Here is a 27,237-nt window from a genome sequence, read left to right as displayed (position 1 = left end):
TATGACATCATCAAGTGGGAGTGTACAAAATTACTGTGTAAGGTAAATGAGAGAGCAAGAAAGAGAAAATACTAAAAAAGCGAGAAAAGAATATATATAACTAATGTGAATGGGTTGTTGAGGTGGAACCAGTGTACAGCACCCGTGTTAGAAAAGAAATGTTTAGAAAATAAAGAACAAAGAGCTGATCCCTAATGGTACTGAACTGTAACTCACACGCGCCAACCGTCTAGGGTTAAAGCTAAATGTACTGATAAAGGTAGTAGCGCTCACCAGACGGCCAAGTTTAAGCCAAAGGGAGAGGTGATTATGTACAGGACAAAATAATCTGTCCCAATCGCTGTTGTCATGTGTGCCCAGGCTTGCGAGTAGTATTAGCGCTTGATAATTGCGTTGTACATAAAAAATGCCGAAGCGGCATGCATAGAGCATCAATAACATAGTGTGCGTGGCATATAGCACCAAGCAAAAAACGTCACCTGGGGCTAGGTAGAGGCTGCCGTGTGGTTGGTACCAGGGATAGCTAGAAGTAAGTGCAAGATGAATAGTAAAAATAAAAGATAAAACCAGAACAGAGGACTGCAGAATAAGAACAGGTAAACTGAATTGTACTCATACAAAGGTAAGAGTGTGAAGGAAACAGATAAAGGAGACAGAGTAACCCCACGGTAACCAAAAAGGAATTGCAACAATTTCATATGTAGCATATTAAACAACCAGCTTGGTCAGCAACAATATAGCAAACTATAAGGAATAGGGTATTTAAACTATGCGGAACATAGTATAGTCAAGGAAGTAGTCCAGAGTCACTTTAAGTAAAATGGGGAGTATGAAACCATTTCATTAAGGCCATTTGGACAGATCATGTTCAGTCTGTGCATCCATTTCAGCTCGATTTGCAAAAGTAGTTTATCCCGGTTTCCACCTCTTGTTGGCGGGGGAACAAAGTCTATCAGCATGCTGCGTAGGCTGGACAGCGAATGTTTCTTCAGTAGAAAATGTGCAGCAACAGGTGTACTCGCTTCTCCTGTGGTGAGGGCAGAGCGTATAGCGGACCTGTGGTTTGCCATACGGTCCCTGAAGGGGGTGATGGTTTTGCCAATGTACATAAGGCCACAGGGACATTTGATAAAATAGATGACATATTTAGAGGTGCAAGTGAGTCTGTGTCTGATTGGTATTATACTGCCAGTGTGTGGGTGATTGAACACGGGGCCAGTTATTAGTGAACTACATGTGGTACAGTTAGGACACTTGTAACAACCAGGGCGGGCAGAGGGCAACCAAGTGGCCAGGGTCTCGGAACTGTAGCTATGCATAGGGTCTGTTTTGACTAGTAGGTCACGCAAGCTCCTACCCCTTTTGTAAGCTATGCGAGGGGGAGTCCTGAAGATAGGGGGAAGGGAGCGGTCATTTTCAACCACTGACCAGTGGTATAAAATGGAGTCAGTTAGGTATTTCTTGTCTGGAGTGAATGTTGTCACAAAGGTAAGCCTGTCACTTTGGTTTTCACGTGGGGAAGCCGAGTTGGTCTCCAATGTACACGAGCGTGGCAAACTTAGAGCTCTTTCCTTGCTTTGAAGTAAATCATGTAGACTGTAACCCCTCTGTAAAAAACATTGGACCAGATCATCCAGTTGTAGATGTAAGAGATGTCGATCAGAGTTATTGCGTACCATCCTGACCATTTGGGAATAGGGAATACTCCTCAGTAAATGGGGCGGATGGCAGGAGGAATGGTGTAGTAAGGTGTTACGGTCTGTAGGTTTCCTATACGTAGTGGTAGTAAAAGTGGAGCCAGCGAGGGTAATGGTCAAATCCAAAAAAACGACCGATACTGGATCTATATGGGCGGTAAACTTGATAGTAGTAGGTAGGTCATTTAATTCCTGGACCATTGTTGCAAATTGGTCTTTAGTCCCTGACCAAAGAATCAGCAGATTGTCAATATAGCGAAATAGCCTATAAATATGTGTTCTATATTTTGGAAAGATGTAAAGATTCTCAAAGTGGGACAAAACAGGTTAGCAAAAGAGGGAGCGACATTAGAGCCCATACTGGTGCCGCTAATTTGGAGGTAGTAGGACAATTCAAATTTGAAATAGTTCAAGGTCAGGCAGTGATTCAGCAGTGTTATTAAAAATTCAGTGGGAGGTCTGTCCCGGTCGGGTTGGTCTTGTAGGTACTGCTGGATGACAGATATTCCTTCAGTAATAGGGATAACTGTATACAGAGAGGAGACATCCATTGTAGCGAGTAGAAGTTTGCAAGGTAGAGGGTGTAAGTCCTGTAATTTGCCTAGTAGGTCACCCGTGTCCCTAATGTAGGTGTTCATTTTCTGTACTATAGGCTGTAGGTAATAATCAACAAAGGTAGAAAGGGGTTGTAACAGTGAGTCACAGGCACTCACTATAGGTCGGCCAGGTGGTTTGGTTAGATTTTTGTGGATTTTAGGTAAAGTGTAAAAAATGGGGCATTTCGGAAACTCCTTGGTTAAATAGTTAAAGACATCTGTGGTAATGAAACCACCCTGTAAGCCTAATAGCAGTGTGTTGTCAATGATTTTCTTATAGGTAAAGCCAGGGTCCCTGTCAAGTTTGCGATAAACAGTAGTGTCTGTTAGTTGTTGCATGATTTCCTGTCTGTAGTCAGAGTAGTCTAGGACCACTACAGAACCCCCTTTGTCCGCAGGGCGGATAGTAATATTGGGGTTTTGGGCCAGTGAAGTGATAGCTTCCCTTTCACTAATGGTGAGATTAGAATAGGTGCTTGTAGGTAATCTGTGTTTACCAGTTTCGTCTATCAGTAATCTGGTGAATGCTGCAATAGACTTCGGGGTATTGGGGGGTTCGAATTGGCTGGGGGCTCTGAATGGTGTCAGAATGGTAGTAGGGGAAGTACGGAAATGGTCCCGCAGTTTCATACTGCGTTGGAACCTGTGTATGTCGATCATAGTGTCAAGGGTGTAAGATTTGGATGTGGGGACAAAGGACAATCCCTTTGATAGGAGGGAGAGTTCAGGTTCTGTCAGGGTGTATGTGCTGAGGTTAAAAACTACTTGTTCCGTGGCCGTAAACTTCTTGTGGAATGGGTGTTGTCGCCCACCTCGCCTTTTGTTGGGACGCCCCCTAGGGGGGGGCGAGAATGTGTCCCTAAAAAATGGGACTTGGGTGAAGCTGTGGATATACGGGGTGGTGGCTGCACAGAGGACCGTGGTTGTCGCCCCAATATTACTATCCGCCCTGCGGACAAAGGGGGTTCTGTAGTGGTCCTAGACTACTCTGACTACAGACAGGAAATCATGCAACAACTAACAGACACTACTGTTTATCGCAAACTTGACAGGGACCCTGGCTTTACCTATAAGAAAATCATTGACAACACACTGCTATTAGGCTTACAGGGTGGTTTCATTACCACAGATGTCTTTAACTATTTAACCAAGGAGTTTCCGAAATGCCCCATTTTTTACACTTTACCTAAAATCCACAAAAATCTAACCAAACCACCTGGCCGACCTATAGTGAGTGCCTGTGACTCACTGTTACAACCCCTTTCTACCTTTGTTGATTATTACCTACAGCCTATAGTACAGAAAATGAACACCTACATTAGGGACACGGGTGACCTACTAGGCAAATTACAGGACTTACACCCTCTACCTTGCAAACTTCTACTCGCTACAATGGATGTCTCCTCTCTGTATACAGTTATCCCTATTACTGAAGGAATATCTGTCATCCAGCAGTACCTACAAGACCAACCCGACCGGGACAGACCTCCCACTGAATTTTTAATAACACTGCTGAATCACTGCCTGACCTTGAACTATTTCAAATTTGAATTGTCCTACTACCTCCAAATTAGCGGCACCAGTATGGGCTCTAATGTCGCTCCCTCTTTTGCTAACCTGTTTATGTCCCACTTTGAGAATCTTTACATCTTTCCAAAATATAGAACACATATTTATAGGCTATTTCGCTATATTGACGATCTGCTGATTCTTTGGTCAGGGACTAAAGACCAATTTGCAACAATGGTCCAGGAATTAAATGACCTACCTACTACTATCAAGTTTACCGCCCATATAGATCCAGTATCGGTCGCTTTTTTGGATTTGACCATTACCCTCGCTGGCTCCACTTTTACTACCACTACGTATAGGAAACCTACAGACCGTAACACCTTACTACACCATTCCTCCTGCCATCCGCCCCATTTACTGAGGAGTATTCCCTATTCCCAAATGGTCAGGATGGTACGCAATAACTCTGATCGACATCTCTTACATCTACAACTGGATGATCTGGTCCAACGTTTTTTACAGAGGGGTTACAGTCTACATGATTTACTTCAAAGCAAGGAAAGAGCTCTAAGTTTGCCACGCTCGTGTACATTGGAGACCAACTCGGCTTCCCCACGTGAAAACCAAAGTGACAGGCTTACCTTTGTGACAACATTCACTCCAGACAAGAAATACCTAACTGACTCCATTTTATACCACTGGTCAGTGGTTGAAAATGACCGCTCCCTTCCCCCTATCTTCAGGACTCCCCCTCGCATAGCTTACAAAAGGGGTAGGAGCTTGCGTGACCTACTAGTCAAAACAGACCCTATGCATAGCTACAGTTCCGAGACCCTGGCCACTTGGTTGCCCTCTGCCCGCCCTGGTTGTTACAAGTGTCCTAACTGTACCACATGTAGTTCACTAATAACTGGCCCCGTGTTCAATCACCCACACACTGGCAGTATAATACCAATCAGACACAGACTCACTTGCACCTCTAAATATGTCATCTATTTTATCAAATGTCCCTGTGGCCTTATGTACATTGGCAAAACCATCACCCCCTTCAGGGACCGTATGGCAAACCACAGGTCCGCTATACGCTCTGCCCTCACCACAGGAGAAGCGAGTACACCTGTTGCTGCACATTTTCTACTGAAGAAACATTCGCTGTCCAGCCTACGCAGCATGCTGATAGACTTTGTTCCCCCGCCAACAAGAGGTGGAAACCGGGATAAACTACTTTTGCAAATCGAGCTGAAATGGATGCACAGACTGAACACGATCTGTCCAAATGGCCTTAATGAAATGGTTTCATACTCCCCATTTTACTTAAAGTGACTCTGGACTACTTCCTTGACTATACTATGTTCCGCATAGTTTAAATACCCTATTCCTTATAGTTTGCTATATTGTTGCTGACCAAGCTGGTTGTTTAATATGCTACATATGAAATTGTTGCAATTCCTTTTTGGTTACCGTGGGGTTACTCTGTCTCCTTTATCTGTTTCCTTCACACTCTTACCTTTGTATGAGTACAATTCAGTTTACCTGTTCTTATTCTGCAGTCCTCTGTTCTGGTTTTATCTTTTATTTTTACTATTCATCTTGCACTTACTTCTAGCTATCCCTGGTACCAACCACACGGCAGCCTCTACCTAGCCCCCCCGCTTGCCCATTTAGGGTTCTGTATCTAGTGGCTGGCTGTCCCCCCCTTTGCTGGGTCCGGACACCACCACCCGATCGGCCTTGGTACCAACCACACGGCAGCCTCTACCTAGCCCCCCCGCTTGCCCATTTAGGGTTCTGTATCTAGTGGCTGGCGGTCCCCCCCTTTGCTGGGTCCGGACACCACCACCCGATCGGCCTTGCCGCCTGCCTCCCTTCGCTCTGTGTGCCCCCCGAGCTTCGCCTCTGACAGCCTTGCCTACTACGTGAACAGTACATTCGTGTGGACCGTATTGATTTTCCGGGTCCCCCCTGGTGGGGTAGATTCCGTGCTCATACGCGACACTAGCTGTCACTACGGCAATATAATACTTGGTGGTTAGTTTTTCCTCCCAGGTGACGTTTTTTGCTTGGTGTTATATGCCACGCACACTATGTTATTGATGCTCTATGCATGCCGCTTCGGCATTTTTTATGTACAACGCAATTATCAAGCGCTAATACTACTCGCAAGCCTGGGCACACATGACAACAGCGATTGGGACAGATTATTTTGTCCTGTACATAATCACCTCTCCCTTTGGCTTAAACTTGGCCGTCTGGTGAACGCTACTACCTTTATCAGTACATTTAGCTTTAACCCTAGACGGTTGGCGCGTGTGAGTTACAGTTCAGTACCATTAGGGATCAGCTCTTTGTTCTTTATTTTCTAAACATTTCTTTTCTAACACGGGTGCTGTACACTGGTTCCACCTCAACAACCCATTCACATTAGTTATATATATTCTTTTCTCGCTTTTTTAGTATTTTCTCTTTCTTGCTCTCTCATTTACCTTCATAGTAATTTTGTACACTCCCACTTGATGATGTCATACTGGTTTTTTGGCGCCATTTTTTGGGTTTAATTAGGGGATTTGTTTGACACTGAGTCACTTTGAGAAAGGCTGCTGCGCCAGCCGAAACGTTAGTTGTTTGACCAATAAATTATTTCTTTATTTTTCATAAGTCCTGTGAGTGCGGAGTATCTTTTCTGCAGTATCTTTACCTTTAATTCTGCACCCAGGCACCCTAAATCCTGCTGATATGTGAGTGCCTGATCCATTTGGACTTTATATATATATATATATATATATATATATATATATATATACAGGCTGGAGTGACGGACTAGCAACAATATTGGCGCCATTTTTGGGCTTATTGGGTTTGTTTCACTGTGGTGTGGTATCCCTGATGAAAGCTCCTGTGTGGAGTTGAAACGCTGGTCACAATAAACCTCTAATTTACTCTATTTTTTGACCCAGCAACTTCTTTGTGAAAATCCTTTGCGTGCCGTCACTCCAGCCTGTATACTTACTTTTTGCACAGGCACCCAGGTATCAACATAACCTTATGGTGTGCAGCTTCTCAGCATTTTGTATATATATATATATAGATAGATATATATATATATATATATATACATATATGTACATGTATATATATATACAATATATATTCTTTCCATATAAACATTTATTGGATCTGGTGAATGTATGCATTGAATCTCCACAATTTTCTTCTTCAGTGAAAATGTTAAATTAAAAAAAAAAAATAGATTCACAAAGGTAAGTCTTTTCAGAATCCAAAAAGATTTGGACCTCGGCACATTACTTGTGGGTCACAGGTGGGTTCGGGTTCAGCTCTCCGCACCTGCGACTTAACACTGCTGGCCTTAGACTTCCAGCTTCTGAATTTATAGACCTGTGCCCACCATGTCCCTCCCTTTTGTGATATCATTGCGGGGCAGGGTGGGCATGGGTCTATAAAAACAGGGCAGAAGCTGGGTTGGGTTCAGGTTGGGAGCAGGGTGGGTTCGGGTCGCGTGTGGATAGAGTTTTTCTCGACCCACACATCACTAGCTAGCACATAGGCTGTACTTATACTCTGGTGTCTATGGCTCGCCCTATCATCCCCTAGCCATATATATATATTAACCAATTAAGTCCCACAGCAAACCCTCTCTAATAATCCACCTGCAGAGATAGTAACCAAACCAGGTCCACAACCAAACCTCTCTATCAGCTACACCAGAATCCGGAAGACTAAGGCCAGCAGTGTTTGGTCGTGGGCGGGGAGGCTGAACCCAAACTCGCCTTCAACCAATAAGTAATGTGCCAAGGATGGCTGAACCCACCCAACCCACAGGTAAACCCATGGGTTCCATGGGTATCTGGCTGGCCTGCACTTCACTACTATGTACTATATTACTTTACATAAGGAGCACTACTTGTTCCTATAAATTCAGAACCCGGAAGACTAAGGCCAGCAGTGTTAGGTTGTGGGCGGGGAGAGCAGAACCTGAACCCGCAAATAATGTACCGAGGTTGGCCTGAACCCGCCCAGAAATCTCAAAAACATCTAGATGTAAAAAAAAAAATCAACTTTTTCTCAAAATTGAAAAAAAAAAGTAAAAAAAAGTGCCCCTTACTGCCAGAGTTTATTCCAGAATTCCCAACCCAAATCGAGATGTTCTATCAAATGCTGCTGTAAGATGGCACCGACTAGCACTGTATGCAAGTATGGGATCCCTTATCTGGAAACCCATTATCCAGAAAACTCGGAATATAAGCAAATACTTTTGATTTTTAAAAATTATTTCCTTTTTCTCTGTAATAATAAAACAGTACCTTGTACTTGATCCCAACTAAGATATAATGAATCCTTATTGGTGGCAAAACAGTCCTATTGGGTTTATTCTATATTATTTGATTTATAGCAGACTTAAGTTATGGAGATCCAAATTATGGAAAGATCTCTTATCCAGAAAACCCCAGGTCCCAAGCATTATGGATAACAGGTCCCATACCTGTACTTTATTTTGGGGCTGTCTGGGTCTTAGCATACCTAAAATGGCAAAATGCATTTTACTGGCCTTAGGGCTCTGGCACACGGGGAAATTAGTCGCCCGCGACAAAACTCCATGTTCGCGGGCGACTAATCTCCCCGAGTTGCCATGACCCGCCATCCCACCGGCGAACATGTAAGTCGCCGGCGGGATGGCACACGCGGCGGCGCGATTTCCAGACTTACATGTTCGCCGGTGGAATGGCGGGTCATGGCAACTCGGGGAGATTAGTCGCCCGTGACAAGGGAGATTTGTCGCGGGCGACTAATCTCCCCGTGTGCCAGAGCCCTTAGTGGGTAATGTACCAGCCACAGCCTGGCCAGTAAAAGAGGACAATTTAAAAAAGGACAATAAGTGGAACTAGCCAGCGTCTTATATTGGTCCATGTAATCCCAGCTGTAGTCTCTTTAGTTCTTCCCTTAGTGTTAGCTGTAATTGTGGGGAGGAGTCCCTTAGGGTAAGACATACAGAGCTACTAGTAGCAGCTACTTGTCACGGCTACAAAAGTAGACAATGATGATCATTTACTGATAATTGTCTCTACGTGTGTTTTAGCAGAGGCAATTCTTAGTATTGTCTATGGCAGGGGATTTTCTGGTGTTTAGTAGCTGTGACAAGTAGCTGCTACTAAGTAGCTCCGTGTGTCTTCACCCTTACTACCTAGAGCCTTTTTTAGGCCACCTATTCTACACCACTGGCTATTCAGCCTCTAATATAACCTTTGGTTCTAGTCATGGTGGGTGCTTGGTGGAAACCAATTAGCAGTATGCGATTGAGGATAGAAGTGCAGACCACCAAGATTGTTTTATGATTGGCTTTGAATGTGTTTATCAGGAGTTAAGATTGTGAAGTGCGTATGTGATTGGGGGAGAGGAATTTCAGGGGAAGTCATACTGCAGCGACCATTTATTGTTAGTTTTATATGGGCAGATTTGCAGCTTGACACACACACATATATATCACAACAAATCTAGCTAGCAGGTTCTCATTCCAGCAAGCCATATAACATGCTTCCACAAGGTTCAGTGTCAGCACTGTGTGACCCCCTACATGAGCCGATTTACACAGAGGTGGACACCTGACTGAGCAAACAGAGATTTTGCAGAATAACTAGTGGGAACAGAGAATTCTGGAGATAACAGGCAGAACTAGGTTGAAAGAGATGTTCATATTTCCATATGGAAGAAAATAATGCATTAAATTAGGTTTCATCTCTCATGCTAAGTAAACCTTCCCCGGAGTTTTATCATTTATCAGTAGAAACTGAACCCAGGGACTCCCTTGTGTGCTGGTATTGTATATAGTTGCATGTTGAATGCAAATAGGCCTAAAGTTTCTTTATTTGCCTGGTGTTTTTCTGGCATGTTCTATAGTGCTGAGCGGCTGAATAGCTGCAGAGGAGATGACCCCATGTAACTCTTATGTCTTTGTCACTCACTGTAAATTGAACGTTTTTGTCACCCATGCTGTACAATGAGTCTGTGAGATAAACAATTTGGATATGTGCTGTCAGCCTATTCTCTTACCTCTCCCCAGCGGCAGGGTCCCTCACATACACTCTGCTCTCGCCTGGGACCCAGCGATGTGACTGTCACCACTGTCGTTGGCTCTGCCTGACACCAGGGCACCCACTAAGGTAAGTTTCTGCCTTCTCTGACACTAACTTTTAATTCTTCATTTACTTTCAAAATCAGACTTTTTTCTATTTTGAAAGGAGACAAAGTAATAAAGTATTATGAAAAATGATCAGGAAATGTAATCTTTACAATGAGATTTTTTTGTACGTATCATTTGAGTTTAATTTGAGTGCAAATCTATAAAATATGCTATAAAAATGGTATAATACTAACCCTTCTGTAAATAACGGTAAGTTAGATCAGAGAGGCATTGGCAATGTAAGAAGGCTGTGTCCCCCACCAGAGGGAGAATATTACATAAATCAAGGATATCCCACGCGTGACCCTTCATCTGTTGTTAAACAACAGATCTCCCAGCATCTCCATTGTTGTAGTTCAATGTGGCAGGATGAATATGTTTTAGGCACGTTCTTAAAATGTCTAACAATTGTTACACAATATAATAAGGCTGGAGTGCAAATGTCCTTGTTGCCCTATCTTTATGCCCTGTGTCTATAGTAGAAGTATAAGGCTATATACACATAAACATAGAGAATTGTTGTTAATATAATTCTAGGTTCCCTGCTTTAATTTATTTTGTATATTTTACACTAGGAAGTACATTATTTCTTACAAAGTTTCAGAGCGTCATGTGACGTCACTAAGCAAGTATTACAACCAACGTATTACTAATCCCTATTTATAGGCATGTATTCTACTGTGTATTTATGTCATTTGTTTCCTAGAACAATAGCATTTTCAATAAAATTAAGTGATATCCAATCAAAATCTTCCATTACAATGGTATTATTGGGGTTATAGTTAAAATGTTAATTATATGGGCATTTGAACCCCCCCCCCCCTTTCAAATGAATGTGATTGTGTAGACCAGATAATTCCAAATTACAGGAAGGCCATCTCCCACAAACTCCATTTTAACCAAATAATTCAAATTTTTACAAATTATTTCCCATTTCTCTATAATTATAAAACAGTACATAAAACTAAAACAGTACCTAGTTGAGACCAACTATGATTATAATTAATCCTTATTGGATGTAAAACAATTCTACTGGGTTTAATTAATGCTTATATTATTATTCAGACTTAAGGCGTGGTGATCCAAATTACAGAAAGACCCCTTTATCAGGGAAACCCAGGTCCCTAGCATTCTGTATAACAGGTCCCATACCTGTAGTCTTAGATTGCTATTATCATGCTTTGCGTTTTACTCTGATCCAAAGCTGCCAGCCTGCCAGAGGTGGCTGTTTTTGGACAGTCCCTGAGAACTCCCAACCATGGCCAATTTGTTATTTATCATGACCCATTGCACCCTGACCACACCCTACCGACACACCTCAGCACAGGGTAACTGTCTGGGAGGGTTGCCAGCTCTGCTGAGCTGTACCAACTGGGCAGTAGTGGCATCACCAACAGATACCACTATGCACAGTTCTGATTTTAAAGCAGGAGGGAAGGAACAGGTTCACTCAGCACAGCTCTCTAAATCCCCCAATAGAGAAAGCACTCACTTTGCTAAAGAGCTTCCATATTCATTGCATTAGCACTATTGCTATAGCAGTATCACTCCAAATCTACATCTACCTCATCAGGCACATATAAAGCGGAGAAAGGTGTAGTGACCTTTAACATATATATATTCCTCATTAAACTGTGCATATTGTAATTTTTCCTTACTAGGTCCAAAAATGGGGGACTGGTCTATCTTGGGGCGTCTCTTGACAGAAGTCCAGAACCATTCCACTGTGATTGGAAAGATATGGCTGACAATGCTTCTTATTTTTCGCATTCTTTTGGTAACGTTGGTGGGAGATGCAATGTATGGAGACGAACAGTCCAAATTTACCTGCAACACTCTTCAGCCTGGTTGCAATAATGTGTGCTATGACAGTTTTGCTCCTGTTTCACACCTCAGGTTTTGGATATTTCAGATTGTCCTGGTTTCAACACCTTCCATTTTTTATATCATCTATGTCCTGCATAAAATTGCCAAGGATGAGAAGACTGAACTGGAAAAGGCCTATGTCATGGAGCTGATTCAGAGCCTATCTGCTGAAAAACACCTGTCTGAGAGTAATGTAAACCCAGATACTGAACAACAAATAGATGGTAAAGATGCTTCATGGAAAGAAACCGGATTTAAGCCAAAGTTAAGAAAAGATTTCAAAGGGTCCATCCCAGTCCTTGACAAAATGCACATCATCTATATTGTCCACGTGGTACTCAGGTCTCTGATGGAGGCTGGGTTCCTGGTGGGCCAGTATTATCTTTTTGGTTTTGAAGTGCCTCACCTTTTCCGATGTCATACCTACCCTTGTCCAACTACAACTGACTGCTTTGTCTCAAGGGCCACAGAAAAGACTGTTTTCCTAAACTTCATGTTTGGAGTTGGACTTGGCTGCTTCATTCTGAACCTTGTGGAACTGCATTACTTAGGTTGGTTCTATGTGTTTCGCATTTTATCCTTAGCCTGCTCTGCCTGCTGTGATTTTAAGAGTATCAAGAAGCCAAAGGTTCTACACCCAGAGCAGAACAGCTTACTCATACACTTAAAGGACACCATACAAGAAAGGTTTGCGCTAAAGAGTTCTTCCAGTTTATCCCAGGAGAAGATCAGTTGTCTCCCCTCTCATTCAGCTGCCATTTCCTTTACACAGGATGACAACAGTGATACTACCTCCAGGAAAGGCCCAGACAGTATGCATAGTAGCCTCGATAAAATATATAAAATCAAAAAATCTTGGCTTTAAGAAACAAAAGAAAATGTCTTATAGGTCCATGGATCATTTTCAAGGTTCTTTATCATGACTGGCTGTGAATCAATCACATTTTGCGTGGTTCATTATTGGTCTGTTTAACAAGTCATAAATTAAAATATTAATTCTCTGATTTTGCATTTTTTTGCTATGCTTTTGTGGATCATTTTGTAGTAAATAATAATGCCATACATGGAAGTGTATAGAACCTTGAAGCTCTTGGAAATTACATTGTTATGGTTATGGCAGGGGGGTTACGTTGGTAACATAGGGTTCAGTCATTCCTAGGTCAGAGGAAATATGAAATTTCACATGGGGCTAGCCATGTTCTTCACTTTACAGTATAATAAACTAACAGTGGCAGCACCAGAACAAATAATGGCTGTGTCATAGCTTGCATCATAATGGGGTTTAAATTTCTGGTTTAAAAAATTGAATTTCAGCTATTAAATGTACCGGGACCAGCTTTTTTGCTGCATACTGCCGCCTGGAGCAAGGTTTTTATCTTGCCACATGACAGGGGCACCCCACACCCACAATCAAAGCCAAGCACTTGTATGGAGTATTCCCACCCAAAGATTTCCCATATAGTGCCCCCTATGGCCTTGACCTGCCAGTACAGTGCAACAATAAGCCATGGTCTTAGCTACATAAGTATTTAGTGCGGGTAATGGCAGATAAAGTACAACTGTGATGTGAGGAATGTATGAGCAGCTGGCCAAATTTGGGCAAACAACTATCACTCCATGCATTGGGGTTGGACAGGTGCTTGTAATAAAAAATGTATAATTTGGGGATGATAGTCCACTGATTCCATTGCCCCTCCTGTGTGCATTTAGTACTTTACTTGTACAGGTGGGAATTGCCCCCTCCGATAAATTGAGATTAATTTGGCAATCTATTGCCCAATTTATGGGTGGTGAGGACCACAGTGGTGTGTTTTATACAGTCCCCTTGCCCATTGTGATCCGATCATTTCTTTGAGGAGCTTAATGATTGGATCATCCTAGTTCTGCTGTAAGATGCCATAGATAATCACTATTTATTGGTCTGATAGTGGGACATTTGGGCCTCTGTGTACTTGAAATGCCAGGGCCTATTTTAAATCCCAGTCAGGGCCTGACACCAAGCAATTGAATCTTCAGTGTATGCCCAACTTAGATTTTATCTGCTTCTAATGGGTGCCTTTTCTTTGGACACCACAAGCACCACCTGCAAGAACTGTATGGGAGCTATAACCTTAGCAAAAAGGAAAGATGGCTCACCCATATAGACAGACCACAGAAAACAGATTATTTTCACTCATATTTATATCTTATAATATATTATCTATAATCACCTAGAAAATTCTCCTGTACAGCATGCAGGAGCTTGTATTAAGTCTAGATGTTGACTTTCAAACAGGCCAGTAAATGCTGCTTGAGTTTTCAGACTTGATGATAACTTTGCAGGACTTATAAACTAATTTATAAACAAATTTTTGTCTACAATGCCCCTAACTAGTGCAGGCCTGCACTGGCAATCTGTGGGTTCTAGCAAATGCCAGAGGGACTGCTGTAAGATGCCATAGGCAATCACTATTTATTGGGGTAGTGGGGTGCTTGAAATGCTAGGGCCTATTTTGAATCCCAGTCCAGACCTGTACTAGTGTACGATTTATTAAGCACTATATGGAGTACCTATGGGTGCAAGGATCAGTGGAAAATGTGTACATTACACTTGCCTCAGGCATATGATAAGTAAAGGACTACTTTGGGCCCACTGTACTCTGTGTCTTGTGTGAGATACAACAGGCTTTATATCTATGCACCCAATGCTTACTTTACAGAAATAACAAATGGACACAGATGTGTGCTAGTTAAATACTTGGGTCTGTGGAAATAAAATAGTGGCATTTTTACACGATTTTTTTTTTCAGTTCTAACAGTATGGAAATTCAGAAATCCATTCTGGTTTTTAAATGTCACAGAAGCAAGAAGAATTTGTCTGTGTTTGGCAGTGGAAAATATTTCTATAACAAGGACAAGGCTCTGATTGAACGTTCTAAGCACACTATAACAATGTTTCACTTTGTATGTGGATTTATTTAGGGTTGGGTTGTGATGCTTCTAAAGGGGTTCCTCATCAAAAATTGTTTTTTAAAATTGAACGGACACCCATAGCTCCCAGCTGTCCCTCAGAGCCCAGAAAGTTAATAAGTCGCACATAAAACAAGACCCCAAAACCCCCAGAAATGTGTTCAAACTTTAAATAACCTGCCAAATTTAGTCAAATGAGTGGTATTAGAAGAGTGTGGTTGCAAAAATGGATGTGGTAAAAAAAAAAATTGCCACGTTGTACGCCCCATTTCTTTTTGACCCTATTTCCATTTTCAAAATGTTGGAAGGTATGGGTCACCAACAAGTTAGAAACAAAAGCCAAGATCTGATTGGTTGCTATGGGCAACATATGTAATTATGCTCCATAGTGTCCTGGCTGCCATAAATTCTAGAACCCCTGCTGCAATACAGTAATGCTAACCACCAGGCCCAGACTGGCAACCTGTGGGCCAGGGAAAATGCTATAAAGGCCACTGGTCTGGTCCTGGCTATTTAGGGTTAGGCTAGACCAGGGGGACACCGGGAAAAAACACCCAGTGGGCCCCTGACATCCCAGAGAGATATGCAGTTTGATGGGTGCAATATGGTAACACACAGGGCAATCAGGGCAGGAACTAGGGTAGGCAGGGTAGGAACATACCTAGGGTTCATGGGGGCACAAAGAGCAGGAGAATAAAGAATGGAAACAAGTTAGTGACATCCAAACGATAAAACACGTCTATATTTTTTGTAGATGTTGTCTTTTAAAGGAGCCTAATTATAGATTTATAGACAAGCCAGGACTGGCAATCTGGAAGCTTTGGCAAATGCCAAGGAGCAGCTGTAGCTGTAAGCGGCCATAGACTGTTGCTTTATATTTGGCTTGTGTGAGGTTCTTTGGTCCTTTCTGCCAGGGCCTAATTTGAATTTTAGTCCAAACATGCCTAAGGGCCCCTTCATAGCCCCCCTATCCAACAACAGCATCTAGGCTCATAAAACCAGTCCTGCCCCCAGTACTAGACTTCCAAAATCAGAGCTGCACCACAGATTTGGCAGCCACCAGATTTGGCCACATCAAAGGGCCTGATGAAAATAATCTCTGCTTTGTAAATGTGTCAGCATTATAACAATGGCAGATAATAATACCTTACTGGTGCTATGTAAATTTTATTGCAGAGAGGATGTTGACAGAGCCAGGTGCTTTATTAGGAAATTACTACAATTAATACTAAGGGAGTGGGCACTTCAGATATTGCTGAGGAGTTCTAAGTAGTTTGATGCAAAGTAAGAGAATTTTAAGAATATCAATGAAGAAATACCTTGCCCAGTGAAAGATGATAGCAGCAGATGACTTACTCACAAAGGCCACTAGATGGCAGAATAGCACAAAGGAATAGGATGCACCTACCCATGTACTGCCAGTAAAATTGACTCACTATCTACAATCTGCTGCAAGCGTTTTCTCATTGTAAAGAAACCACTACCTGACAACAGTCCAAATGCAGTCAATGGTAAACCTGCTCTTTTAAGAGAAAATCATTCGGCAGGGCTGCTTTATGGCACTGGTGGGCCGAGAGCAGAGATACCATTCAAGAGCCTGCGCATGAGGCAAGTTAAAGGGGTATTTCATCTTTAAATAACTTTTAAAATGATGTAGACATTTTTCAAATGATCTTCATTTTTTATGGTTTATCAGTTAATTAGTTTTGTTCAGCAGCTCTCCATTTGGTATTTTAGCAGCTATTTGGTTGCTACGGCTTTATTAACCCTAGCAACCCGGCAGTAGTTTACACGAGAGATGGGAATATGAATAATGGAGGGGCTGCATAGAAAGGCAAGTAATAAAAAGTAACAATAATAATAAAAGTGTAGCCTTATAGAGCAATAGTTTTGGCTGCCGGGGTCAGTGACCCCCATTCGAAAGCTGGAAAGAGGCAGAAGAGAAAGGCAAATAATTCAAAAACTATAAAAAATATATATGAAAACCAATTGCAAAGTTGCTAAGAATAGGCCAATGGGGAAAACTTAAGCAAAGGGGCATCAGCAAGGCCTCCAGAGTGCCAAATCACCCCCCTGGCCAGTAATAATCTCCCCTTACTAAAATGAATATTGATAGTATATAAATTGTTATGTCCATGTTATCCCTCCTCGTATACGCTATCGAGTGTTGTGTATCTTGCTGAGATATCCTAGGATACTTTTTCACCCAAGATATTCAGGTGTTACAGGACCTCCAGGATAAGTAGGAAATGGGGTTGCTGTGAACTTGTATAGAGGAATGGGGGCATATAACCTGTGCATCTAACTATCCTAAGCAAATCATTTCAAGATCTACAGCTGCAGGATATTGGGTCCTGGGAAGAAATGACTATCAGTATCCATATACACTCACTATATTTTAAGGCTTTCCTGACTAAATAGAGCATCCTTCCTTTCAATAAGTACATTATTTAGTCCTTTTTTAAATACTATAATTACTTATTATTTATTACATTTGATCCCTGGTACACAGTAACTCTACCTGGCCTGCTAAAGGTCAACCTTCTCACATCATATCTTACTCATCCCTTATCTCTGTATTTCATAACACTAGTTTTACTATTTCTCCCCCCGGCACTGCTACATTCTGTATTTGTATACACTGTGTCTAACATGTCCCTGTCCCTGGTTATAACATTGTACAGTCACTAGATGGTACTGTAGGACAGGAAATTCCCTTTAGAGTTCTGGAAAGTGGTGGTTACTGGGGGCCTTTGTGCAGAATTTGAACTGGGCCCCCTGTTTACCTTCCCTACTGCAGTGCTTCTCCTCTGACAGACCTATTGGAAGTGCAGTTTCACCCCCTGCCTCTCAGGTAGTTACCATATGGAATATGGCCGCTAACTGAGGAGCTGAGGCTGAACCAAGGTGGAAGGAAGGGGTCAATAACTTGCTAGTCAGGGATAGTGACTGTGGCAGGACTACATAGGTCCTCAATTCTGAATAAGTGCAACCCATTGATGTGTGCTTCATCCTAGGCCAGTGTCAACGGGGGCCTTCAGCACCCACGGGGGGGGGGTGTTGTCAGGATCAAGGAGGAAGTCCTTTTCCAGCGAGTCCAAGCAAAGTACAGTTTCGGGGAAATCCAAAAGAGAGGTCAGGTTCAGGCAAAGGTTCAATAAGGCAGGCAGCAAGGTTCAAGGTCAGGAACAAGCAGATGGTCAGCAACGGAAGAAGCAGGAAAGCCTAAGAGACCCAGGAACACAATAGCAATAATGAGCTATACTCGGGCATTGAACCTGGGTCTCTGGCGTCCCTTTATTTTTTAATTTGGTGCCACAGCACGTGACGTCACCGCGCCGAGAAGGAGGACGCCGCCGATCACTCGTGGTAGGTAAGGAGCGGCGATCGCTCATGACAGCCAGACACCTGTGCGCCAAGAAGGGCCCAGGAGTAGAGGAGAGGTCTCAGAAAGGTAGATAGGAGCTAAGTATTTTGTAAACCTAGGCACTGTTCTAATAGAAATGGTGACTTTGTTAAGAACTGTGATAAGCTGTGAAATGAAATGGTAATCAGGTCATCTGCAGAGCTGCGCCGGTGGTATGGCATGCCTTGAGAGGAAACTTCGGGTGACTTCCGGAAATCGTAGAGATGCGTATGCCATCCCACCGGCGATTTACATTCTTGGTGTTGGGATGGCATTGCGGGGAGATTAGTCGCTCGCGGCAACAAAGATTTGTAGCGGGGCGAATAATCTCCCCGTCTGTCGCTGCCCTAAGGGTGTCCAGCTCAACCCCGTTTATACCCAAGGCATATACATTTTTGCTCATTCCTATGGTGGATGCAATCCCTGGGTAACACGTTATTTCGATTGCAATATGATTCATGCATTTTAGGGTTTAATTCTCCTTTCAGGACTGAAACATAAAACTTACCCAGTGATTGCAAGCTGCAAGTCTGGGCTTCTATTCACCCATGAATCTAGAATATGTCACCCCAAGCCCCACAGAGCTGTTACCAGCGCCTTTTATTTAAGTTTAAAGGTGCAATCATAGAATTCCAGAATAGCACAATTCCATTTTATAGTCTTTCATATTTCCTTGTTCTGAGGATACGGATAGTGGTTTGAAGAGACTAGTATGTAATCTGTGCTGTAGGATACGACGCGTGTGATCATACCTCCCAACATTTTAAAATCAGAAGGAGGGACAAAAATGTCTGCAATTTTTTTAGGTCACGCCCACTTTATGGCCACGCCCCCCAAACAGGCCCATTTTACAAAACCACACCTGTAAAGCATAACATACACAAAGTGCACCAGAAGACAGACACGGTGGCCCCAATCATTTTATGACATATTGTGGCCCTAAGGATTTCATTATGCACTGTGGCACCTGTATTTAATGACAGACTCATGACAGACATTGGTAGCCAGGTGTTATGTTTTGCATTGGTGCTAGAGCAGGGACCCCCTAAAACATTGCTGGTCCTCCCCCAGTGTCCCCCTAGTATGGGCTGCTCCCCACTGCAGCATCCACCCAACATCCTCCAGCTCCCCCCAGCGTCCTCCCCAACATCCTTCAGCTCCCCCCAACATCCTTCAGCCCCCCCAACATCCTTCAGCCCCCCCAACATCCTCCAGCCCCCCCAACATCCTCCCCAATATCCTTCAGCTCCCCCCAACATCCTTCAGCCCCCCCAACATCCTTCAGCTCCCCCAACATCCTCCCCAACATCCTTCAGTTTCCCCCAACATCCTTCAGCTCCCCCAACATCCTCCCCAACATCCTTCAGCTCCCCCAACATCCTTCAGTTTCCCCCAACATCCTTCAGTTTCCCCCAACATCCTTCAGCTTCCCCAACATCCTTCAGCTCCCCCAACATCCTTCAGTTTCCCCCAACATCCTTCAGTTTCCCCCAACATCCTTCAGCTTCCCCAACATCCTTCAGCTCCCCCAACATCCTCCCCAACATCCTTCAGTTCCCCCCAACATCCTTCAGCTCCCCCAACATCCTCCCCAACATACTTCAGCCCCCCAACATCCTCCAGCTCCCCCCAACATCCTCCCCAATATCCTTCAGCTCCCCCCAACATCCTTCAGCCCCCCCAACATCCTCCCCAACATCCTCCAGTTGCCTTTACCTTCCTCCAGTGTCCTCCCCAGCGTCCCCCTGCTCCTACCACCACCAGCTTCCTCCCCCCAGGGCTCTTCTTCTCCTCCTCGTGACGTCACATGCACGTCTCCCCTTAGCGCCGCAGCTTCTGCACTGTGAATGGCTTTTTGTTAAAACTGAAGCGAGCAGTGCAGAAGCTGCGGCGCTAAGGGGAGACGTGCGAGTGACGTCACCGGAGCGGAGCCCTTTAAAAGCGGGACAGATCGGGGCCTATCCGGGACAGCGGGACAGGGTGGCAAAAGCGGGACTGTCCCGCGTAAAGCGGGACAGTTGGGAGGTATGGTGTGATTGAAGCTGTGTTGTGGGGCTGCATATTTTGGCACCCATTAGCTGTGACCAGGCAGCACCCTGAGGCAGGAGGCATCATGACTATGTACTATTAGGGATGTAGCGAACCTAAAAAAAAATGTTCGCGAACCCGTTCGCGAACTTTCGTCGGAAAGTGCGAACGTTCGCGAACTTTGCGAACCCCATAGACTTCAATGGGAAGGCGAACTTTAAAACCTAGAAAAGCCATCTCTGGCCAGAAAACTGATTTTAAAGTTGTTTAAAGGGTGCCATGACCTGGACAGTGGCATGCAGGAGGGGCATCAAGGGCAAAAATTTCTCTGAAAAATACGTTGTTGACACAGCATTGCGTTTTGTGCTGTTAAGGGGAGAAAACATACTACATTCCTAAACTTATGTAATAAACTGCTTTAAAAAGTCCGGCATCTACATTCCAATCAAGTCGTGTAAAGGTTACGGCCGGTTCACACGCAAAGACAAAACACCGCGTTTACTGCAACGAAAAAAAACGCAAAAAGCTTTAATGATACTGTCAAGTGTGCGAATATTAGTTTTTACTAGTTGCTTGTCACCTCCAGGACGTTCGTCCCATCGGTGGGAATATTTCTGTAGTGGTGTGTTTAGCAGTCACCGTGCTTGTGCGCACGTGCATGGTCAGGCAGAGGTAATTCAATGTACAGTAACGTGAACCAAAAAACACTGATTCTGCAGTGTGGGCCCAGGTTTGTCCTACCTTTTCGATCACCTGTGGTGACCATAAAAGATACGATTTTGCCGCAGTTGCAGAACCCTGAAAAATCAGGAATGTGTACATTCCTAAAAAATTATGGTTTTTTTGTTGCAGCCACTGAAGCACAGAGGACAGAAAAAATATCTTAGATAGATGGTATCATAACCATTCCCCAGGCAAACCCTTTCAAAGAACTAAGATAGGGTGACAACAAGCACAGAAGACATTAAAAACATCAAAGCTAGATGGTATAATAACCATGCCCCAGCCAAACCCTTTCAAAGAACTCAGATAGGGTGACAAGCACAGAAGACATTAAAAACATCAACGCTAGATGGTATCATAACCATGCCCCAGCCAAACCCTTTCAAAGAACTCAGATAGGGTGACAACAAGCACAGAAGACATTAAAAACATCAAAGCTAGATGGTATAATAACCATGCCCCAGCCAAACCCTTTCAAAGAACTCAGATAGGGTGACAACAAGCACAGAAGACATTAAAAAACATCAAAGCTAGATGGTATCATAACCATGCCCCAGCCAAACCCTTTCAAAGAACTCAGATAGGGTGACAAGCACAGACGACATTAAAAACATCAAAGCTAGATGGTATCATAACCATGCCCCAGCCAAACCCTTTCAAAGAACTCAGATAGGGTGACAACAAGCACAGAAGACATTAAAAACATCAAAGCTAGATGGTATCATAACCATGCCCCAGCCAAACCCTTTCAAAGAACTCAGATAGGGTGACAAGCACAGAAGACATTAAAAACATCAAAGCTAGATGGTATCATAACCATGCCCCAGCCAAACCCTTTCAAAGAACTCAGATAGGGTGACAACAAGCACAGAAGACATTAAAAACATCAAAGCTAGATGGTATCATAACCATGCCCCAGCCAAACCCTTTCAAAGAACTCAGATAGGGTGACAAGCACAGAAGACATTAAAAACATCAAAGCTAGATGGTATCATAACCATGCCCCAGCCAAACCCTTTCAAAGAACTCAGATAGGGTGACAACAAGCACAGAAGACATTAAAAACATCAAAGCTAGATGGTATCATAACCATGCCCCAGCCAAACCCTTTCAAAGAACTCAGATAGGGTGACAAGCACAGAAGAGTAGAAGAGAGAAAAATTCAGGATTTACCTGTCCAAAAAGTTTGGCTTACAATTAAGCCAGTAGGATTTGCACCCTAGTTTGTACGGTGGTGGAGGAGGACGCTAAAGGACAGCTGTGTGTGGTGTCAAGCAGCGTGCAGAGAAGGACAGCTGCATGGGCAGTCAGAACAAGTCTTCCGGCGTGCAGTAACCCTCCGAGATCCATGCCTCATTCATTTTAATAAAGGTCAGGTAATCAACACTTTTGTGACCTAGGCGAGTTCTCTTCTCAGTTACAATCCCTCCTGCTGCACTAAAGGTCCTTTCTGAGAGGACACTTGAGGCAGGGCAAGACAACAGATTTATGGCAAATTGTGACAGCTCTGGCCACAGATCAAGCCTGCGCACCCAGTAGTCCAGGGGTTCATCGCTCCTCAGAGTGTCAATATCTGCAGTTAATGCCAGGTAGTCCGCTACCTGCCGGTCGAGGCGTTCTCTGAGGGTGGATCCAGAAGGGTCCTGGCGCTGCCTTGGACTGAAAAAACTTTGCATGTCTGACGTTACAGAGTGGCCAAAGTGCATTGTCCTTTCAGGTGTGCTCGTGGGAGGATTACCGGCACCTCTGCCCCTGGAATGTGGAGTGACATCACCCTTAAAAGAATTGTACAACATGTTTTGCAGGCTGGTTTGGAAATGCAGCATCCTTTCGGACTTGTGGTACGTTGGTAACATTTCTGCCACTTTATGCTTGTAACGAGGGTCTAGTAGCGTTGCCACCCAGTACAGGTCCTTCTCCTTAAGCCTCTTGATACGGGGGTCCTTCAACAGGCATGACAGCATGAAAGACCCCATTCTCACAAGGTTGGATGCAGAGGTATCCATCTCCCCTTCCTCGTTATCAAGGACTACGTCCTCATCCACCACCGTCTCCTCCCCCCAGCCACGTACAAGACCAGGGCTCCACAAAAGGTGACCACAAGCCCCCTGGGAAGCCTGCTCCTGTTGGTCTTCTGCCTCCACAAAGCCACCTTCCTCCTCTGACTCCGCTTCTGACACCTCTCCCTGCGTTGCAGCAGGTGCCTGGGAACGTTCTGGTGATTCCGCCCAGAAATCAGGCTCTTGGTCACGCTGGTCTACAGCGTCATCTGTCACTCGTCGCACGGCACGCTCAAGAAAAAAAGCAAAGGGTATTAGGTCGCTGATGGTGCCTTCAGTGCGACTAACCATATTTGTGACCTCGTCAAAAGGGCGCATCAGCCTGCAGGCGTCGCGCATAAGCATCCAGTAACGGGGGAAAAAAATCCCCAGCTCTGCAGATCCAGTCCTACCACCCAGTTCAAATAGGTATTCATTGATGGCTCTTTGTTGTTGCAGCAGACGTTCAAACATCATTAGCGTGGAATTCCAGCGAGTCTGGCTGTCGCAAATTAAACGCCTGACTGGCAAGTTGTGCCGCCGCTGAATGTCAGCAAGGCGTGCCATGGCTGTGTAGGAACGTCTGAAATGGCCAGACACCTTCCTGGACTGCCTGAGAATGTCCTGCAATCCTGGGTACTTCGAGACAAACCGTTGGACTATCAAATTTAAAACATGTGCCATGCAGGGCACATGTGTTAAATTGCCCAGTCTCAGTGCTGCCAACAGATTGCTTCTGTTGTCACACACCACTTTTCCAATTTTCAGTTGGTGTGGGGTCAGCCACCGATCGGCCTGTGAGTGCAGAGATGACAGGAGTACAGATCCGGTATGGTTTCTACTTTCCAGGCACGTCATGCCCAAGACAGCATGACAACGGCGTACCTGGCACGTCGAATAGCCTATGTGGAGCTGGGGGTGCACAGGTGTGGAGGAGGACACAGCAGCAGAGGAGGAAGAAGCCGAGGAAGAAGCCAAGTTAGAAGACGACTTAGAAGACGAGTTAGAAGACGAGTTAGAAGACGAGTTAGAGAGCAAAGGAGGAGTAGAGGTGGTGGCAGACCCGCATGCAACCCGTGGCGGTGACACCAACTCCACTGTTGTTGAACCACGCATTCCCTGCTTCCCAGCCATCACCAGGTTCACCCAGTGGGCAGTGTAGGTGACATACCTGCCCTGACCATGCTTGGAGGACCATGTGTCAGTAGTCATATGGACCTTTGCCCCAACACTAAATGACAGAGATGCGGTGATTTGGCTCTGCACATGCTGGTACAGGTGTGGTATTCCCTTCTGTGAAAAAAAATTGCGGCTGGGTACCTTCCACTGCGGTGTCCCAATTGCTAAAAATTGGTGGAAAGCCTCAGAGTCCACCAGCTGGTATGGTAAAAGCTGGCGGGCTAAGAGTGCAGACAATCCAGCTGTCAGACGCCGGGCAAGGGGATGACTCGGAGGCATTGGTTTCTTACGCTCAAACATGGCCCTCACAGAAACTTGGCTGGGGGCAGATGAGCAGGAACTGGAAGGCGGAGTGGAGGGTGGTTGAGACGGGTCAAGGACAGCAGAGGTAGAGCAGTAAGATGCTGGAGCAGAAGGAGGGTGGCTTAGCGTTTGGCTGCTGCCTTTGAGGTGTTGCTCCCATAGTGCTTTGTGTTTGGCGTTCATGTGCCTTCGCATAGCAGTTGTACCTAAGTGGGTGTTGGGCTTCCCAAGACTCAGTTTCTGACTGCACTCATTGCAAATTACAGCGCTTTTGTCAGAGGCACACACATTAAAAAAATGCCACACTGCTGAGCCTTTTGATGTGGGCTTTCTAGCAGTAACAGTAGAAGTTGGCGGGTGCGTTGGCTGGCTGACCACAGGTGCCGATTCATGTTGTTGCCCTACTGTTCCCTGGGAGCTGTCCCTGCTTCTTCTAAGTCTTAATCTCCTCCTGCCTCTCTGACTCTCCGTCTCTCCATCTGAACTATCCTCCTCTTGCTCTCTTCTTGTGGGCACCCACAAAATATCACTCTCCTCATCATCATTCTCCTCAGATGCATCAATTTCTTCTGACAGCTCACAGAAGACAGCAGCAGCGGGGACCTCATCACACCTTATGTCCATCTCTGTTGTGTTGCCTGCCTGAGTTATATCTGGTGTAACATCCTCATCTCCTTCATCTTCTTCTGGCAATAATGGTTGCGCATCACTCATTTCAACAAACTCATGAGTAAATAACTCCTCTGACTCCAGTGAAGAAGGGGCGGCGGTGGAAGTGGTAGGTGGGGTGTCCATAGCAGAGGAGGATGAGGATGTTGTGGCAAAGTTAGAAACGGTAGAGGATGGGGTGTGCTGTGTAAGCCAGTCAACTACCTCTTCAGCATTTTGGGAATTCAGGGTAAGTGCCTTCGGAACACTGGGCAATTTCCTAGGGCCACAGGATATCATAGCAGCACGGCCCCTAGTGCCTCTGCGTGGCGGCCTGCCTTTGCCTGGCATTTTTTTATTTTTACAAAACAACAACAACTTGGGTGATGTTTCTGGACACGGAATTATTATTGTTATTTAGACAAATTGTGAAAAAGATCACACAGCTAGGTGGCACTTGGTTGCAGACACCGGGCAACAAGGCCTGCAAGGGCAACGTATACAGTAGTGGATACGGAATATATTATTGCTGGTGGAAAACCGTCACTCAAGTGATGTTTCTGGACACGGAATTATTATTGTTATTTAGACAAATTGTGAAAAAGCTCACACAGCTAGGTGGCACTTGGTTGCAGACACCGGGCAACAAGGCCTGCAAGGGCAACGTATACAGTAGTGGATACGGAATATATTATTGCTGGTGGAAAACCGTCACTCAGGTGATGTTTCTGGACACGGAATTATTATTGTTATTTAGACAAATTGTGAAAAAGATCACACAGCTAGGTGGCACTTGGTTGCAGACACCAGGCAACAAGGCCTGCAAGGGCAACGTATACAGTAGTGGATACGGAATATATTATTGCTGGTGGAAAACCGTCACTCAAGTGATGTTTCTGGACACGGAATTATTATTGTTATTTAGACAAATTGTGAAAAAGATCACACAGCTAGGTGGCACTTGGTTGCAGACACCGGGCAACAAGGCCTGCAAGGGCAACGTATACAGTAGTGGATACGGAATATATTATTGCTGGTGGAAAACCGTCACTCAAGTGATGTTTCTGGACACGGAATTATTATTGTTATTTAGACAAATTGTGAAAAAGCTCACACAGCTAGGTGGCACTTGGTTGCAGACACCGGGCAACAAGGCCTGCAAGGGCAACGTATACAGTAGTGGATACGGAATATATTATTGCTGGTGGAAAACCGTCACTCAAGTGATGTTTCTGGACACGGAATTATTATTGTTATTTAGACAAATTGTTATTTAGACAAAAAATACAGAGCAGTAGAAAGTAGATTACTAGCCAGAAAACCTACTTAAACTCTCCCTCAAATGAATACATACAGCTCCTATCCCCACACAAATACAGAGCAGTAGTAGATTACTATCCAGAAATCCTACTTAAACTCTCCCTCAAATGAATGCACAGCTCCTATCCCCACACAAATACAGAGCAGTAGTAGATTACTAGCCAGAAATCCTACTTAAACTCTCCCTCAAATGAATGCACAGCTCCTATCCCCACACAAATACAGAGCAGTAGTAGATTACTAGCCAGAAATCCTACTTAAACTCTCCCTCAAATGAATGCACAGCTCCTATCCCCACACAAATACAGAGCAGTAGAAAGTAGATTACTAGCCAGAAATCCTACTTAAACTCTCCCTCAAATGAATGCACAGCTCCTATCCCCACACAAATACAGAGCAGTAGTAGATTACTATCCAGAAATCCTACTTAAACTCTCCCTCAAATGAATGCACAGCTCCTATCCCCACACAAATACAGAGCAGTAGTAGATTACTAGCCAGAAATCCTACTTAAACTCTCCCTCAAATGAATGCACAGCTCCTATCCCCACACAAATACAGAGCAGTAGAAAGTAGATTACTAGCCAGAAATCCTACTTAAACTCTCCCTCAAATGAATGCACAGCTCCTATCCCCACACAAATACAGAGCAGTAGTAGATTACTAGCCAGAAATCCTACTTAAACTCTCCCTCAAATGAATGCACAGCTCCTATCCCCACACAAATACAGAGCAGTAGTAGATTACTATCCAGAAATCCTACTTAAACTCTCCCTCA

General features: G+C 44.3%; 1 protein-coding gene and 1 pseudogene across 2 annotated transcripts in view; one reads left to right on the top strand and one right to left on the bottom strand.

The window, feature by feature from the left end:
• LOC100038306 (uncharacterized loc100038306) overlaps positions 1-12,868 on the top strand; it is a 68,786-nt gene extending 55,918 nt beyond the window's left edge. The window contains exons 2-3 of one of the 2 annotated variants that reach the window (XM_012956244.3): positions 9,879-9,978; positions 11,660-12,868. In XM_012956244.3, the coding sequence (XP_012811698.1) occupies positions 11,668-12,729 (1,062 nt within the window). In that variant the 5' untranslated portion in view covers positions 9,879-9,978; positions 11,660-11,667 and the 3' untranslated portion in view covers positions 12,730-12,868. Of the gene's footprint in view, positions 1-9,878; positions 9,979-11,659 lie in introns of those variants that run through there. The other variant, NM_001097411.1, reaches the window with a different exon arrangement.
• LOC100492388 overlaps positions 1-27,237 on the bottom strand; it is a 262,674-nt pseudogene that overhangs the window by 212,522 nt on the left and 22,915 nt on the right.

Source organism: Xenopus tropicalis, chromosome 2 (assembly GCF_000004195.4).
Source record: "Xenopus tropicalis strain Nigerian chromosome 2, UCB_Xtro_10.0, whole genome shotgun sequence".
NCBI lineage: Eukaryota > Metazoa > Chordata > Amphibia > Anura > Pipidae > Xenopus > Xenopus tropicalis.
This window is presented reverse-complemented; position numbering and strand designations above follow the sequence as displayed.